This window comes from Strix aluco, chromosome 8, assembly GCF_031877795.1.
Source record: "Strix aluco isolate bStrAlu1 chromosome 8, bStrAlu1.hap1, whole genome shotgun sequence".
NCBI lineage: Eukaryota > Metazoa > Chordata > Aves > Strigiformes > Strigidae > Strix > Strix aluco.
In genome coordinates, this window is record NC_133938.1 from 13,148,297 (window position 1) to 13,164,762 (window position 16,466).

Below are 16,466 nucleotides of genomic sequence, written 5' to 3' on the forward strand. Positions count from 1 at the left end.
ACGACGTGGTGAGCGGGGCCTGCGGGGCGGGACGGCGCCTCCCCGAGGTCCCCCAGCGCCGGGTGCGGGGCAGAGGAGCCCTCGCCGGGGCTGGGGCCGGGCAGGGCCGAGCTCCAGGGCCCCTGCACTGCTGTGGTGATTTGGGGTGTCGCCCAAGCGGCCTTGGAGGAGCAGCCCGCGGTGTGACCCGGGCATTGAGCCGGGCCGGCCGTGGGGAGGCGGTTCGGTGCGGCGGTGGGCAGAGCTGTGCTTCTTTCCCAGGACGGCCTGAAGCAGTGTCTGACCGAATTCAAGCAGCAGCTACCTTGGGTGGAAAGGCTGGATGTGACCTCGAGCCAGGTCATGGACCCCGTCTCACAGAGTGCTGCGAACAAAGATGCTGTTGATCCTGAGAATGACTTCCAGAGAGAGATGAGCTTGTAAGTGGCAAAAAGATTTCTTGTAGGGTCCTGGCGTACTGCTGCGGGCTTGGAGTTGTGTTTCACAGGTGTGCTGCAGACTGCCACACTGGCTGTCAACGGTATCATGTCACTCTTGGGCCATTTTTACATTGACAGCTCTGAATGTTTTCCAATTAATGCTATTGTACTTAACTTGCGACTGGAAATAATTTCCCTCCTTGCAGCAGATTTCCATCCCTTGCTGAACAGTTTTTTTAAAAAGCTCCTTGGTTGCAGCACTAAGGCTTTCATACAGGATACGGATTTTTCTTTATGGATTTGTTTTGGTGTTATTACAGTTCTCTTGTTTTGCCCTGCCTTTCATAATCCAACATATAAAGCTGTAACTGGAAACCAGATAAATGTGTATGTGCAAGATATAAGTGTTAATATTGTATTGGCACCTAAATTGATTTTAGTAGCACTGAATGCTTTAGGGCACAGCGTGTTGATATAATGGTATATCAGTGCTTGTTAGATCCCAGTATCAGCTAGCTTATGTGAGCTGGGAGATGCCCAGTGCCCCTGACAGAGTGCTGTCTCCCTAGTTACCGGCAGGCTCAGGCAGCGGTCCTGGAAGCCCTACCTAGATTGCGTAAGCTGCAAGTTCCTACTAGAAGGCCAGATGATTACTTTGCAGAGATGGCCAAATCAGACCAGCAGATGCAGAAGGTATGTGCGGTGAATAATGGCTTTCTTTCCTGTGTTATGTGTTGGTTTTAGCCTGTGTTGGGCATTAACTTTAAGGTGTAATGTGTGAATACTTATCTTCATCTCTTTGACAAATGTCTGTGACAATGTTTGTGTTTGAAATTTTGTTTGTGGCAGGAAATTTCTTCCTTTTTAGGTATTTCAGTGCAATGTGAGGATTTCCATAATAGGTTGGAGCATAAAGTAGAAAAGCATGGCTTATATTCTGTTCTGAATGTATTTAATATTAAAAATTGAGACTTCTCTGTATGTTTGTGAACAAGTAGGGAACGAAAAAGATGTTTTCTATATCATGGAAGGGCTGTTGACTCTCTTCTAATAATGACAAGAAAGAAGCTGTTAAGTCTTTGACATACACCTGAGTAGACTGACAAGATGTGTCAAGATACTCTTGTTTAGCAGTTCCATTAGAGCCCATTGTCTTGTCTCTGAGTTTTGTCTTTTTAACCATATTTTGGCTACAGATCAGTTCAGAAGTTTCTGTAATAACTGTTCCAGTCTTGAGTTGAAAGAACGTTCTGCCTTACAAAGTGTTACCTGATTGAGAGATATTTTTGTTTTTACACTCATTAATAGTTCAAATAATTATTCATTTCAGGACTGTACAGCGATCATAAAATTCTCACATTTTCATTACTGATAAATTTTGTCTTTTCTATACTCTAATAAGATTCGACAGAAGCTTAAGAGTAAACAGGAAGCAATGGAGAGGTCTGAGAAAGCGAAACAGCTCCGTGCAATGAGAAAATACGGAAAGAAGGTGAGGAGGAGCTACAAACGGGACCTATCTATGACAAGAATCTAGAGCCTGAGTGAGGAGCTTAGAAAGTGAGACCACAGGAGGCTGGCTAAAATATATAGAATCTGTCTGGTCTTCTGCCTAGCTGCTTTGAAGGAAGACAGAGCAAAAGATGGGATACCTTAAAAAAAAAAAGTATGGGACATTACAAGTAACAACACTAACATTCTGCTTTTAATCTCAGGTGCAAACTGAGATTCTGCAGAGGAGACAAAAGGAGAAAAAAAATATGTTGAATGCAGTCAAGAAATACCAGAAAGGTAAAGTTAACTTGTCTAAGAGAGCAAATGTGTAATGGGAATAGGGACGTGTGAGCAATGTAAGGTAGTGTGATGTGTGGTGTCAATCTGTAGTGCTGGGCAGTGAGCTTGAAAGGCTGCTGCTGTGCAGAGTCACATGCCAGTGGCAGTGAAAGTCGTCTCAAGTAGCTGTTCTTCAGGGAGGGTGACTTGTTGTGCTCACTTGCTTAGACTGAAAATTCGTATTTTCTGTGGTGGTAGCTGAGAAACTGTTATGTCTTCACTCTTGCAGGTCTCTCTGACAAGCTGGATTTTCTAGATGAAGAGCAGACATCGTCTCAGGGGCATAAAAAAGGCGGTGCAAGTCAACAGATAAAGAAGGGGTGAGACCAGAAAAGAAATACATTTAAATGCAGAATCTCTGAGTATTTCAGTCTTTTAGGGGATCATTTTGTGGAACTAGAAAGCTGTTCTGATTAATGTTCATTAATATAAGTCTGAGGTGGCTTTCTGTCCCTAGAAAGGAGGAAAATTGTGTCCAGAATAGAACGGAGACCAAAATGTCCTAATTTCTGTCTCTTCAGTAAGAGGGGAAGAGTTTAGGATAGCTGATGGGAGTCCATCGGCAGATACATGTGCCTTCTTGAGAGCTTCCTGAGGAAAGGAATATAGGTGGTGATGCTGTTCGGTTGTTTTTCAGACCAAATGCCAAAAGACGATACAAGAATCAGAAGTTTGGTTTTGGTGGGAAGAAGAAGGGCTCAAAGTGGAACACAAAGGAGAGTTTTAATGATGTATCAAGCTTCCGGTCAAAAGTGGCTCACAACAAAGGCCCGGGAAAAGCAGGAAGAGGAGGGAAAAAAGCCCTCAATGTAAGTTCAATGTTGTATGCAAATTCTCCTGGTTGGCTGGGAAGCCAGCCCTGGTCTGGGAGGGAGAGCTGAGTACATGATGGGTGGCTCCAGCATCTGGAAGTTACAGTGTCTGTCTTTGGGAGTCGAACATAATTCAGTTGCAGACAGAGTTGAGGACAGTGGTTCGGTGTCTGAGCAGGGGAATGAGTGAGGGAGTTAGCAAGTACTGTTTGTTGCTACCTGTGTCCCAAAACCTCCCTCTCCAGAGGTACTGACAAATATCTTCTCCTTGGTATCCTCCCCAAGCTATAGAGCTAGAATAAAGATTGAAGACACGAAAGTAAAGATCTGAATCTGTCCTTTCTTTTGCAGAAGAGACCTGGAAAGAGAGCAAGGCAGAAAATGAAGAGCCGAGGGCGATAAGAGGACTGTGCTCCCCCGTGGGGTTCCTGTGTTTCTGTGTGTTGCAAGATGTGTTTGTGCTGTCATCAAGCAGCTAATGGTGGAGCAAGCTGGATGCTTCCAAGTGGCAAGAAAAAAAAGTCAGTGGATAGTGCCTTATCACTAATTTCTTCTTACTGTCAGTTTTGTTGAAGGATTGTTTTCTACTTAAACCTTTGGTGTGTAAGCACATTAAATGGTTTGCACAGAACGATGTCTGATTCATGTTTAGCTGTGTTATGAGTGATGGCCAAAGCCTGCCCTTTGTTCCCTTCGCTCTGACAGCTTTCTCCACAGCTACTGTTGACATGTTCTTGGTGAACTTGAGTTCTGGGTCACGTTGCCGATGTCAAAATAAGAAGTCTGAAGCCTGTCAAGATGTTAAAGTGGTTTTTAGACTATTTATATAGATGGGTTTATATAGCAGTGAGACAAATGCAGCAATCTTATAAATAGGTTTATTTCTGTAACTATTGTCAGGCTGTAAATCTGGACGGACTGAGGTTCTCTCTTCTCTTTTCTCACTATCTTCTCTTGCCAGAAATCTACCAGACTCTCCTAATAACAAGCAAGGCCTAACACATTAGATGTCATTAACTGCTTCTATGTAAGTTGTGTGGCTTTGCCACTCTACTACTGCAGGTTCTCCGACTGCTCCTCCCCGTGCCCCATGGCAGCCATTTATTTAGTGATCTCTGTTTGCCGGCGTGGGAAGTAGAGTCTGCAATCGGTACGGTCCATCTGAATCTGGGAAAGAAAAATAATGAATAGTCATGAGCTTTTACTAGAATTAGCAGTAGTAATCCCTCCTAAGAGTGACACACGGTGTTCTTGCTGCTGAGAAATGCCCAAGTGACAAATGAGAGAATATACTGTTCACTGATTCATTACAGTAGAACCTGGTGAAAAAGGAAAACTTAACATATGAAATAGCATTGTGAGTCCTGACTATAAATTTAACTCCCTTCCCTACACACAAATTTAGTTGCCTCTTTCCTGCCAGTCTAATTGTACCACTAGTATCTAACAGTGTAAATCATTGCTGGGATGTCTGTCTCTGTCTAGCCTTGTCACGAGTAACAAGTTTACCTGAAGTGTAATATGAAAAGTTGCAAAAGACTATCTTATTTATCTTAGTTTTCTTTGTAACAGGCCAAAATTAATCAGGCTCTCATTTGCCTTTCTCAAAACTAATCTAAAAAGTCAGTCATCGTCACAGCTACTCATTTGTCAGATATGAATGATTGATGTCTTGGCTTGTTAATAAGACTTCTTTTCCTCCTGTTTATTCATGCTTCCCCAAATGAGTCCTCACTGATGTATTCTGCCTTGGATATAATTAGCTGATTATTAATTTCATGGTTCTGCTTACAATTTGTTTGAAAGATGCTGTACAGCAGCACATTTTTTTTCACAGTACTTATGTATGTCACTTCACATTGCTCGCTACACCATTTCTCATGGGTGAATGCTTTAATAAACAGCCATGATTACATATGTGGCATTTGGCAATATGTTTGGGCTTGACTGTCACTGTGGATATTTTGCATGCAAGTTTCTCAGGGGAAGTCTACTGTTCCTGTGTGCACAAGCCTATGCCAGTGTGAAGAGTCCTCTTAGGTGTAAATTTTAAAAATTTGTTATCCATGAACAGCTCTGCTCATTCCTAGTCATTCCTGTTTTCTGTGTTTGTCACAATTTATTTTCTTGCATGAATATCTTTCAGGGTGATGGGCTGCACCTCTCTGAATCCTGCAAAGAGCCAAGTCCTTAAGCACCCTACTCACCAAAGGTGTTGTGTTCCAGCCAATTTCTTGGCTTTCAGTTTGTGGCTCTGAATATTTCTTTGTTGGCTCCAGTGCTGCGTGGTGAATAAGATTCAGAAACTTGGCTGTTGGTTTGAGACACAAATACAAATGAAAGAAGGCAGATTTAAAAAACAGTCACCTGTGGTTGTGTGTTAGAATGGGACATCCTAACACTGTGCAAGCAATAGCAAGAAAGCTGAGGTTGAAGACAACCTCTGTGCTTCTGTGAATGATCTTGTAAAAGAACGCACGGTGGCATTTCTACTCAAATTTATTGTGATGAAGTTTCAAGATTTGCCTGCCTATATTGTCCTGTTAATTCTGTCATCCCTGTCTACCATATTGTAACATCTTTTCTTATACCACATCTAGTATCCACCAGTGCTCTATGTTAGCTCTCCTCTTTCTCATTTGCCTGAGACCTGCTGCCTTTTCCTGTTTTGGTTTTCTTTCACCCCTAATTCTTGACTAGAACAGGCCAACCTGAACTGACTGTTAAGGTTTTTAGACAAAATTGGCATGTTAGAAATAAGGGAGCAGCTGCTGTAAGGTTCCTGTTACTAGTGCTGTAAAGCAACACTTGGCAGCCATTTCAGCAGTTTATTGTATGTGGTGGTTAGTTAGAATTTGCAATGGCTGGCAACATGTATGTATAAAACATGTTTCTAAATTTTTTTTGTTTTCCCCTGAAAGAGGTTTAGATTCTCAAGCAGAATTTTATAGTATGATAACTAAAAAAACCCCAAAACCATAATTGCGTGAACGCAAGCTTGTATTGATAATGAAAACTAACGGGAAACGGCCTTAAAGTGGAAAAAAGCCTGCACAAACCATGAAGGAGTTTAACTTTCTTACATTGTTACAGGGGTGTTTCCACATGTGTCATCTTCTAGACTAATTGGAATTTTAAAATCTTATTTATCAGTCTTCTGATGTAATTATCCCAAGCTGTTCAGAGATTTCTTACCATCTGCTGGCTCTTCTATATTATCATGCCAAGACATAGGTTTCTTGGTGATCGTGTGAACTGGAAAGAAATGATGCAGGTGAATTACTTTAATGTGAATTTAACATCACAGCCAGGTATAGGATATCTATCATTGCAAATGTTGGTTTTGATTATTCCCCAGTCTGGGCCCAGCTACTTCAGTGAAGTTGTAAAGGAAGAACAGCATGTGAACAGAACAAAATGAGTTGAGAGTACTGACTAATAGCAGCTTCCCAGAAAGGGAAAGAGGGTTAAACATTCTAAAGGCCCTTCTACTGGATGCTGCCTGCATTCACCACAGCAAAGTTCCACCCCACCCAAGTGATGGCCTAAAGAGTGCCAAGTTTCAGGAAATTATTTTCCTTGGGTTTGTTTTTGTTTTATTGTAAAAGCTAGGCCTGAGTGAATCTATCCACATCACCTGTCTGTTCCAGCACAGATTATGATATTCTGTGACTTGTCAGGTAGAAATCAGCCTGAGGGCTGAAGAATCACAGTATAATGTTGGGGCGCTCTACCTCACCTTAGCTCTGTGTTGTTCACTCAGGATCTATGGGTTCCAGAGCCTCAATAGTCACCTCACATCTACACGTTCACTAAGGTGCTATCTAATCTGGGCAAATGGGTCACCGTTCTGTCTTTGAGGGTGCAGACTGGTTCCTTAAGCAAAGGAAAAGCCCAGGGGTTGCTCCTTCCAGATCTACCCCTCTCACTGGCCACTGCTGGCGTTCTTGGGTGCAGCTGCTGGTCTCAGATGCAGCTGAGCGCCTCACGCGGGCAGCCCCACGAGCCCTCCCCAGCCCCGCGGCTCGGTGCACGCCTGTCTTGCCCTCGGGCCTTCACGCCCGTTCTCTGTGACCGTGGGGCCGTCCGCGCGCCGCCTCACCGCGGTGGAGCGGGTTCACGTTGTACTGCGTGTGCAGCCTCTGGCACTGCCGCTCCTTCCGCACCCGCTCGCACAGGAGCTGGTTCTGCCGCACCGGGTCCAGCGGCTCCCTCTCCGCGCTGCGGGCGGCCATGGCCTCGCCGGGCTACGCGGCGGCCCGTAGCCTGGCAACGCCTCACGTGATCCCCCACGAGGCCGATGGTTGGCCCGTCTGGTGCCCCGCCCCCCTCCCCCGCCCTTCCCGCCTCCTATTGGCCGTCGCGTTAAAGCCCCCGGCGCTGATTGGCGGCGGGTGCACGCGGAGGGTTTGAACGGCCGGTGGGGCTGATGGAGGACGCGGGGCTGCGCTGCACGGTGGCGGTGGAGCAGCCACTGCCGGGGGCACAGGCCCCGCGGCGCCGCGTGATGCGGGGCGCGCTGGTGCTGCTGGGCCGCAATGAGCTGCGGCGGCCGGTTCTGCGGGTGGTCGGGGGCGGTGGGGCGCCGGCGCTGAGCTTCGCGCTGGCCGGTGACGCCGTGCGGCTCTTCACGCGGTTCGCGGGTGAAGGGCGGGCGGCGGTGCGGGTCGGGCCGGGCGGCGCCCAGGTCCTGCTCTCTGACTGCCCCCCAGACGCGCTGCGCCGCTTCCTCCGCCTCCTGCGGCTCAAGGTGACCGCCGGGCCGCGGGGCGCGCCGCGCAGCCCCCGCCTGCTGGAGCGGCCGCCGCCGGCCTTTGCGGTCATCAGCCCACTGCAGGAGCGAGACCTGCTGCGCGCCCCCGGCCGCCTCCGCGGAGGGGAACGCCCGGCGGAGGTGAGTCCCGGGGCGACGGGGCCCCGGTTACCGGCCTCGGTTACCGGCCCCACCCTCATAGCACGCCACCGCCCGTCCCGCAGGAGCCCCGCGCGGAGAGGCGGCCCCCGACGAGGCTCTCGGCGGAGCAGGAGGCGGTGCTGGACGCCGTGCGGAGCGGGAAGAGCATCTTCTTCACCGGCTGTGCGGGTGAGGGGGCCGGGGTGGCTGCCGCCGGGTAAGGTACTCGGGCCTCGCCGCTGACCTGCTGCTTCTCTCTCCGCCAAGGGACCGGGAAGTCGTTCCTGCTGAAGAAGATCGTGGGTTCCCTCCCTCCGAAGAGCACCTACGCCACGGCCAGCACGGGAGTGGCGGCGTGCCACATCGGCGGCACCACTCTCCATGCCTTTGCAGGTAATGGTCCGCCTGATAGGGAGGCGCTGGGAGCTCTTGCTCCTGTCCCAAAGAGTCTGGAGCTTCCCAAAGCTTTACTTTCTCCTCCTGCTAGGGATCGGCTCTGGGAAGGCATCGCTGGAACAGTGTATTCAGCTGGCAGAGAGGCCTGGGGTGCGCCAGCACTGGCTGGCCTGCCAGCACTTAATTATCGATGAGATCTCAATGGTGGATGGCAAGTTCTTTGACAGGCTGGAGGCAGTGGCGAGGTGAGTGATCATCTGGTCAAACAACTGACAGAAATCGATTTCCCTAAATTTCCAGGCAGCTTTCTTCCTCTGGTTATGTGCATGGATACAAGGCAACCACCAGCGCAGGACTGGAAGGAAGCGTGAAATCATAGCCAGCCTCTGGGCAGATAGGTTTTGATCATGTTCCCCTCCCAGCTGTGGCTGTTCTGGTTGCTATTTCTATCTTTGGAGCCAAGTGTTGTCTATAGAACTGAGTCCAGAATCCAGCTGTCTATTTATGCTGTGCCCAGCAGTTCTCTCTTGCAGAGAGAAGCAGCTGTGGTACAACAGTTACCAAAGAACCAAGAGTGATAATGACATCTGGGGTGGGTAAGCAAAGTAAATTTAGTGTCTTGTAATAGCACTGCTTAATTATTTGAACTCTTCTGACACAGCTGAGGATAATCATCTTTTACTGCAGGTGGTGTATGCTTAAATATAGTGATAGACTAAGAAGTAAATTCTGAGACCTGACTATGTCCAGGTCCTGGAGGACATTCAAAATTTCTCCTCTCTTCCCTCCCTTCCAGGGCAGTCAGAAAGCGGGATGAGCCTTTTGGAGGAATTCAGCTAATCATCTGTGGGGACTTCTTGCAGCTACCCCCAGTCTGCAAGGCTAATGAAGAAACTAAGTTCTGCTTCCAGGTACAAAACTGTTCCTAAACTCATTCTTGTACTTCAGGTCTGCCTCTTTCTTAACAATAGAATGATTTGCCAGGCAAAAAGCTGGAGGAAATGCATCCACATAAACATGGAGCTGACTGAAGTGCGGCGACAGACCGACAAGACCTTTGTCTCACTCCTGAGTGCAGTCCGTTTGGGCAGGTGAGGAGAAATGGAGCTCTCTTTGTAATCTCTGCTCCCTACTGATGGAGCAGAGAAAAGGGTGGTTTGTCACTTCTCTGCTCTGTCAGGAGTGTGTGGCTGGGGACAATAGCTATAAATGCTTTAGTCAATGTAAGCAGGTTTCACGTATGCTGCTCTGGTAAGGAACGAGCCTTTCTAGGGTCCCTCTCTGCAACTTCTGCTAAGAAATTCAATGGATCCTGAGCTGGCAGGGCTGGGACACACACTTGCACTGCTCTCCAACTCTTGTAGTTATCTTTCTCTATCCTTCTCTCTAGGGGCCTGGGGCTTGCATAGCCTGATCCAGCTGTGTGGAGGTTACTGCTGCTTAGGACCTGTTCCTGATCACTTTAAATACTAATCCCTTTTTCCTGGTTACCAGGTGCACAGAGGAGGTTACCAGACAGCTGATGCAGACCGCTGCGAACAGGTCTGAACGTGATGGGATCCTGGCTACACGGCTCTGCACCCATAAAGATGATGTGGAAATAACTAATGAGAGACGCTTGCAACAGCTATCAGGTGACCTCCTTGGAGGAAACTGCTGACTTTGGGGCTGAGGTCTGAGTGGCTGCAATGGGGATGCTGTGATGTCAGGAGGAACTGGTCTGTCATGCACAGCATCACCAGTCCCAGCTCTGTGTGTTGGAATTGAGCTGCCCAGGGAAAAACTTCCCAGCTTTTTGCTTTAAAATCCACACTGTTACTTCTTGGTGTGTAATAGACAGTGAGCTCATTGCTTGCTGTGAGGTAGGGTGGGTCATTTATTGCCTCCATACCCCTTCTTTTTCTTTGTATAGCATCTCAGAAAGGCCTTGCTCTATGCGGCCACAACTTGAATTAAGCGCTGTTTAATTTCTGCGTCCCTGTCTGGCCCTAGGATTCTTCCCTAGTCCTCTTTGGAGATCTATTGTTGGCAGCAAGTGAAACTGGTCATATGCTCAAACTGGTGACTACTCAGTTCTTATTTACTGCTGGCCTTTGATTCCTGAGCCTTCTCACGCTCTGGGAGTTATGCTGGGAAGAGAGGCAATAGTGAGCTTTCTGCCATTAGATGTGACAAGGTTTGTGTGAAGATGTCCTACCAGCAGAGCAGAATGGATATTAAAAGAGGAATTGCTGTAGAAATAAATGCTGAGCCTCCCACAACACTGTAGAATATGTTCAATGTTTGCAATTTGTTACGCCTGTCTTTAACAGGAGAAGTGCACGCTTTTGAGGCTTTGGACAGTGACCCAATGCTAGTGAAGTTAATTGATGCTCAGTGTCCTGTGGGTGGTAGAGTTGAGCTAAAGCTTGGAGCTCAGGTAAGTGTGTGTACATACATTTGTGAAAGACCAGTGGTTCAAATGGCATAAGAAAAATAAAGGTATAGCAGATTAATGTATAGAAAGCAGATTCTGTACAGAACAGCTATGCCAGGCCAACAGAAGACTCTATCCAAATCTTTATATTCTTTCTGCTTGGAATCTCATCCAGACAGAGAATTAGTTTGATTTTAGTGCAAGTTTATGTTTTGTGAACAGTGGTGACTGCTATGACTGATACACATTTCCAATCAGGTTTAGAAGCATCCAGGTAGCAGAGAGCGCAGGCAGTCCTTGCCTGCAGTCTCAGCTCGGTACAGCAGCCCTCCTGACCTGTAAGGTTATGGCACAGCTTGCCAAATTTGCAGGATTGGGCACCTTGCTGTGAGCTAGGGCTGTCAGAGTGGAAAGAATGCAGGATTGTGTTTACCAGCAGCAGTTTTGTCTTGGGAAGTTAGGTGTTCCCAGAATCTATATATGCCTAGGCTGGTTGGTGTTTGGGGAAAGGGTATCTGTTCCCTGGATCTGAGCTCACAGATGTGGACAGAAGCAGCTCAAGTAAAGTGTCCAGTGCTGCAGAATAATGTAGTTGAGAATCCTAGGAAGGGAAGGCTGTCAAATCATTTCAGTCAATTTGGAGACGGTGCTCTGTCCTGCAACAGAATGATGTGGTGCCGTGCTTATGCTTCCTGACTATAAGCTTACCTGCAGGTGGCTGAACAGGCTGTAAAGACAGTGCACTAAGGAATTTTTCTTTTTTTTTTTCTTTTTTTTTTTTTTCCTGTAGGTGATGCTAGCTAAGAATCTGGATGTGTCTCAAGGGCTGGTGAATGGGGCACGAGGAGTTGTTGTAGGATTTGAAAGTGAACAGAAGGGTAAGTAAGATTTTTGATCTTTTGTTGAAGGAAGAGGGGGGGGGGGGGAAAAAAACCAATTTATCATTGATGGCTGATGACTTGTTCATTTCGCTTACTGCTTGGTAAGAATAATTTGAGGGGAAGCAGGGGGGAGGTCGTCTCTGCAGTGAGAGCCTTGGAGCTCTCATGAGCTGTGATGTCATGTGCTGCATCAGCTGTAGCTATCTGTAGGGCCTCTTGTGTTTGCTTTTCTTTATTCTCTAAATGTGTATAATCATTTCCATTTCCTGTCTGTTCTGTTGAACAAAGTCTTAAAGGGTTTTGTTTGTTTTTCTCAGAGAATAATGTTCTGCTACCCGCAACATGTATTTTTCTCTGCATCTCATCTGATAAATTACCTGACTTTAATTCTCCTGCTTAAGTAGGTTCCAAACATCATTTTGGGACATCCTATTTCCTGTGTGTGGGTTTAGGGTTTTTTTTTGGGGTGTGTGTGATTTTCTTTTTTTAATGCAGCCCTAAAAGTCATGAAAGACTGATGTGGGGAAGGAGGGGGGGAAAAAAAATAGTGTTCTTCGACTGCTGGCTTCCTGGCTGTTGAATGTCAGGAAAACATCCCTGTTTCTCTCCTCTTCCCATTCCTACAGGGCTGCCTAAGGTGAGGTTTCTCTGCGGGGTCACACAGGTCATCAAAATGGAGAAATGGGTCTTCAAAGGACCATCAGGAGTTCATCTGAGTCGTCAACAGTTGCCTTTAAAATTGGCATGGGCCATTTCCATTCACAAGAGTCAAGTGGGTGTTCTAATACAGCTGTCTGTAGACTTTTATACCATTGTAAGCCTTATTTCCTGGGTGAGGTTGCGTTGCTGATTAAAACAGGAGGGAAAACTGAAAGGCCCTTGTTGGGGGGGACCTCTAGAATATGTGTGTCTAGCTGCGGAGAAGGTAGTGCCTCTTCTGCTTGTGATGCTTGTCTAGAGGGTCAAGGATGGGCTAGCAATACCACTAGAGTTTCCATCTGCATATCCATATTCATCTGCATAGCTGGTGTTAGAGTCTAAAGCAGCATTATTTACCACTGTGGGCTGATTAGGGTAGTGTTTCCCTGATGGTCATCAGCATTAGTGACCCTGAGGCTTGCAGTGTACCTGAGGAAGCTGCAGCTGTGCCCTTTGGGCTAGACTCCCCCTTTGGTGTATGTTGGGTTTTTTTCAATGTAACTAATACAGTTCATACCTTTCCAGAAAACTTCATATGCATTGATAAATACATGTCTTGGTATTAGACCTGTGAGTTTGTTCCCATGCCACTGCTTAAACCAGGCCATGTTGTAAATTCTGCTGTCTCCTGGGGTGTCTCCTGGTGCAGACAGGGCTGGCCAGGCCTAACCCAAACTCTGCCTCAGTTGGTCTGCCTGAGGACTGCTTAGAGACTGGTGGCTGCTCCAGTTAATTACTAGGAGTGAAAACAGCAGGACTTTTCCTGCTGTGATGATTATATGGGATTTGTGGACTTTCACACAACAAGCAGCTCACTAGTTAGTGGGCCCTACTGTCTGCTAGCAATTTCCTGATGGTGGAAAACTGTCCTTTTCTTTCTACTGACTCCCATCTTTTAATCAGTTACACCGTCAAACAAGACATTTCCTTTTTTTTAATCAAGTCCATACACCAAGGATGGTACCTTTGACAGACTCACAGGACAGGTTAGTGTTGATACAGCACAGTGTTCTTTTTTGTTTGTTGTTTTTTTTTAACAAACTTCTCCATGTCTTTGATAGGGCATGTCTTTAGACTGTGTGGAAATCTCCCTGTCTCGTGTCTTTGAAAGTGGACAGGCTTATGTAGCCCTCTCCCGAGCCCGTAGCCTTGCAGGTCTCCGTGTTCTGGATTTTGATCCAAAAGTAGTGAGAGCTGACCCTTCTGTGTTGCAGTTCTATAGACAGCTGAGACATCATCAACTTCTAACCCAGGTAAAGAAAAATACTTTGCTAGGAAAGCCTGCCTTGTGCAACCAGGATGAGAGATGTTTTCCTGAGATGCTACTCTTTTTCTTCCGAAGCAAGACAATTCAAATTAAAACTTGTAGTGGCAAGAGATGAAACTGCAGAGAGGGAATGTGGTGGGACAGCTCTTGGTGGTAAAATATCTGCTATAGTGCTGGGATTGTATAACACTACCTGGCCCTGTGGGTGAAAGGCTGTGTTGGGATTCTTTGATCCTCTTCTTGCTGTAAGAACTGAAGGGGAAGTGGGCATACAAGAGATCTATAATTTTTTTTTTTCCTCCCCCTGCCAGGATTCACTACACACCCATTCAGGTGCTGATGAGAAGGAGAACTGGAAATGCAGCTGAGAGTGCTCTTCTGGCCTCTGTGAGGCATCTACACAAACTGCTGAGTTGCAGTGATCTTGATATTGAGTATATGTGATAACACAGATAAATTCAAAGGAATTTTTTTTAGATGTTTGCTTCATTCAGCTGACTCTGGATGTGTAGATGTGTCCCTGTCTTGTGTCTCTGAAATTTGGAAGGCTTCTGTAGTCCCCTTCTGGGCCCATAGCCTTGAGTACTTCTGTGTCACAGATGCAACTCTAGCAAAGAAAATGACTGAATGAGAATGTGCCTGAGGGACCTTCCTACAGTTCTATTCTATCTGCCTGGTTACATTTTATTCTCCACATATGTAGACTGCAACTTATGCGCCTGCCTTCAAGTATACCACAGTGGAGAGATGGAAGGTGTGTGTCCTCTTTTCCTGGATGGATTGGACCTGTTCACAAGAGCTGCTGACACAAGTGAAAGCAGTTATAAGTATCTGGAATTCATGCCTGATTCTCCTGCAAGCGAGAAGCTGCCAGGAGCTGGGCTATCACTTCAGAGCCTGCTGGGGTGTTCTTGCCTCCCAGATGCTTAACACCAGGAGGCTTTGCATAACTTCCTCCACAAGCAGAACTGTAAGAGTTATACATTGCCTGTTATGCTGATACATAGCCTTTTTATTAGTCTGCATATAATAAAATGTGAATTTTTTTATTTTTTTAACCTGAGATGAGCTGGCACTGTTTCAAAATAGGAGGAAGTCCTATATTTTATATCCATAGTTATGGAACTACAGGGATTGTGAAGATCCATTAACCCATTAACAAGAAAGGAGTGAGAGGAGATGGGTGCTGGTGGGAGCTTCTCTTGTTTAAACATGAGGCTTGCTCAAATGGGAGGGACCTTCTGCTGGAGACAATGTACCTGACTAATAAGGTAGAATTTTAATGTGTAATAGAGAATACTGGCCAAGGACATGTGAAGTGAGCTGTAACTTCACCTGTTTCAGCAAAAGTAAAGATGAGTAGAACTAATGTACTGTCTTTTTGAAACCTTAATAAAGGAGAAGCTTTGGTCTTTTTTTTTTTTTTTGGCACATTGCTTAAAGCTCAAGTAATGTATATTTTTTTTTAAAATGTTTAACATGTGGGAATAATGTGAAATATCAACATCCAGCTGGAACTTGTCTCTTACAGGGGAGTGTCTCTATAACAGTCTCTGTAGTTTGAGCAAGTTGAAGGCCACTTCTTGGCAGCTTCTCTCCTTAAAGCCAGGGAAGGATGTTGACTAGCCAGTGGTTAACATAACAGAAAACAGATTTTCGTAGGATTTTGAAATGTATTTAAGTGGGGTTTGTTTTTTTTTTTTTTTAATGGGCTTGAGGGCTAGAGTTTTGGAGGAAGTAGTAGTAAAAGTCAGAAGTGTAAGAATTACTCAGAGGTGTTTACGCTTAAGAAAGGGTTTTCAATGTATCAGCACATTGTTTCTTCAAAGAAGTCTGGTGGGGAGTAGGTGGAAGTACCTGAAGCTGGGGCTGGAGTCTGTGGAAGGCGAGACCCTTCCCTTCACACTGTATGCTGTTCCTGGCACTATCTCTGCATGTGTGTGTGAATTTTTTATTTTTTTTTTCTGGCACTATCTCTACATGTGTGTGTGAATTTTTTTTTTTTAACGACCACCTTCTAATCCTTTGAGATGGACTTAATCTGTTTATCCACCTTGGGGAGGAACTAAAAAATTACCTTCTCGTGCCCACACCCCTGGGAAGGAGGGTGCTGGCATGCTAAAGTATCACAGCTGGGGCAGATGAGCATGGGGGTGTGATTCCTTGGCCTGTGGCTCCCAGAGCCTCCACCAGACCTGGGTGAGGGCCTGACTCCATTGCAGCCTGGCAGCCACAGGGGAGCTGCTGCAGGTGTCCCTGCCCGGCCTGCAGGCTGTGTCCCCCAGCTGACTGGGTGGCAGTACCCAGTTGGGGTGACTGTGAGCATGGGGGTGCTCAGGTTCAGCCCTTTCCTGCTGTGGCAGCACACATGGAGTGCAGGTGTGGCAGGCTGGCCCAAGCCTTTCTTTGGACACCTCTCGTTCTCTTGACTGCACATCAGCCCTAGCCTGCTGTGTGTCCCTGTCTCGTAGCACACTTGTCCTTTCCTCATGTCACTGTTCTGCGGTGGGTGCTGTGGCTGAGCCTCTGTGCTGTGCCACTCGTGCTTCCTGCATCATTCCAGCTGGGCTTCAACATGCATCCTCCACCTTCGTTGTGGGTTGAGTTTTTGCTTTTGTTCACTTTCTTCTACAGACCCTTGGCTGACATCATGTTCATCTTCCCCTCGTGCCCCTTGTGCAGGTGGTCAGAGGCTGTGGGTGCCCTAATCGTCAGGGGCAAGGCTGTCTGTGCAGGCAGTGAAGCCCAAGGGGTAACCTAAAGGCCAGTATACACTCTTGTGGGTTTTTAGAGATGGGACTCTGCAGTATGAGGGTTTTGTGTTGCATCGGAGGTTGAGGTGTGCTCAG

At 46.7% G+C, this 16,466-nt stretch overlaps 3 protein-coding genes across 3 annotated transcripts; 2 read left to right on the top strand and 1 right to left on the bottom strand.

Annotated features, from left to right (window-relative positions):
• The first annotated feature begins 18 nt into the window (after positions 1-18).
• Positions 19-4,979, top strand: EBNA1BP2 (EBNA1 binding protein 2). The gene is made up of 7 exons (XM_074832300.1): positions 19-419; positions 989-1,112; positions 1,822-1,911; positions 2,135-2,210; positions 2,482-2,572; positions 2,890-3,061; positions 3,416-4,979. The coding sequence occupies exons 1-7, from the start codon at positions 343-345 to the stop codon at positions 3,464-3,466; spliced, it is 681 nt and encodes a 226-aa protein (XP_074688401.1). The 5' UTR covers positions 19-342; the 3' UTR covers positions 3,467-4,979.
• CFAP144 (cilia and flagella associated protein 144) lies at positions 4,101-7,303 on the bottom strand. Its single transcript, XM_074832302.1, has 4 exons — positions 7,167-7,303; positions 6,260-6,319; positions 5,272-5,375; positions 4,101-4,231 (listed from the first exon to the last, which is right to left on the bottom strand). Exons 1-4 carry the CDS (start codon positions 7,297-7,299, stop codon positions 4,166-4,168), a joined length of 363 nt encoding a protein of 120 aa, XP_074688403.1. The 5' UTR covers positions 7,300-7,303; the 3' UTR covers positions 4,101-4,165.
• Positions 7,304-7,493: 190 nt separating this feature from the next.
• PIF1 (PIF1 5'-to-3' DNA helicase) lies at positions 7,494-14,449 on the top strand. Its single transcript, XM_074832291.1, has 12 exons — positions 7,494-7,958; positions 8,042-8,147; positions 8,226-8,351; positions 8,446-8,599; positions 9,151-9,265; positions 9,339-9,445; positions 9,849-9,988; positions 10,667-10,773; positions 11,561-11,648; positions 12,278-12,423; positions 13,412-13,603; positions 13,929-14,449. The coding sequence occupies exons 1-12, from the start codon at positions 7,494-7,496 to the stop codon at positions 13,983-13,985; spliced, it is 1,803 nt and encodes a 600-aa protein (XP_074688392.1). The 3' UTR covers positions 13,986-14,449.
• Positions 14,450-16,466: the final 2,017 nt, after the last annotated feature.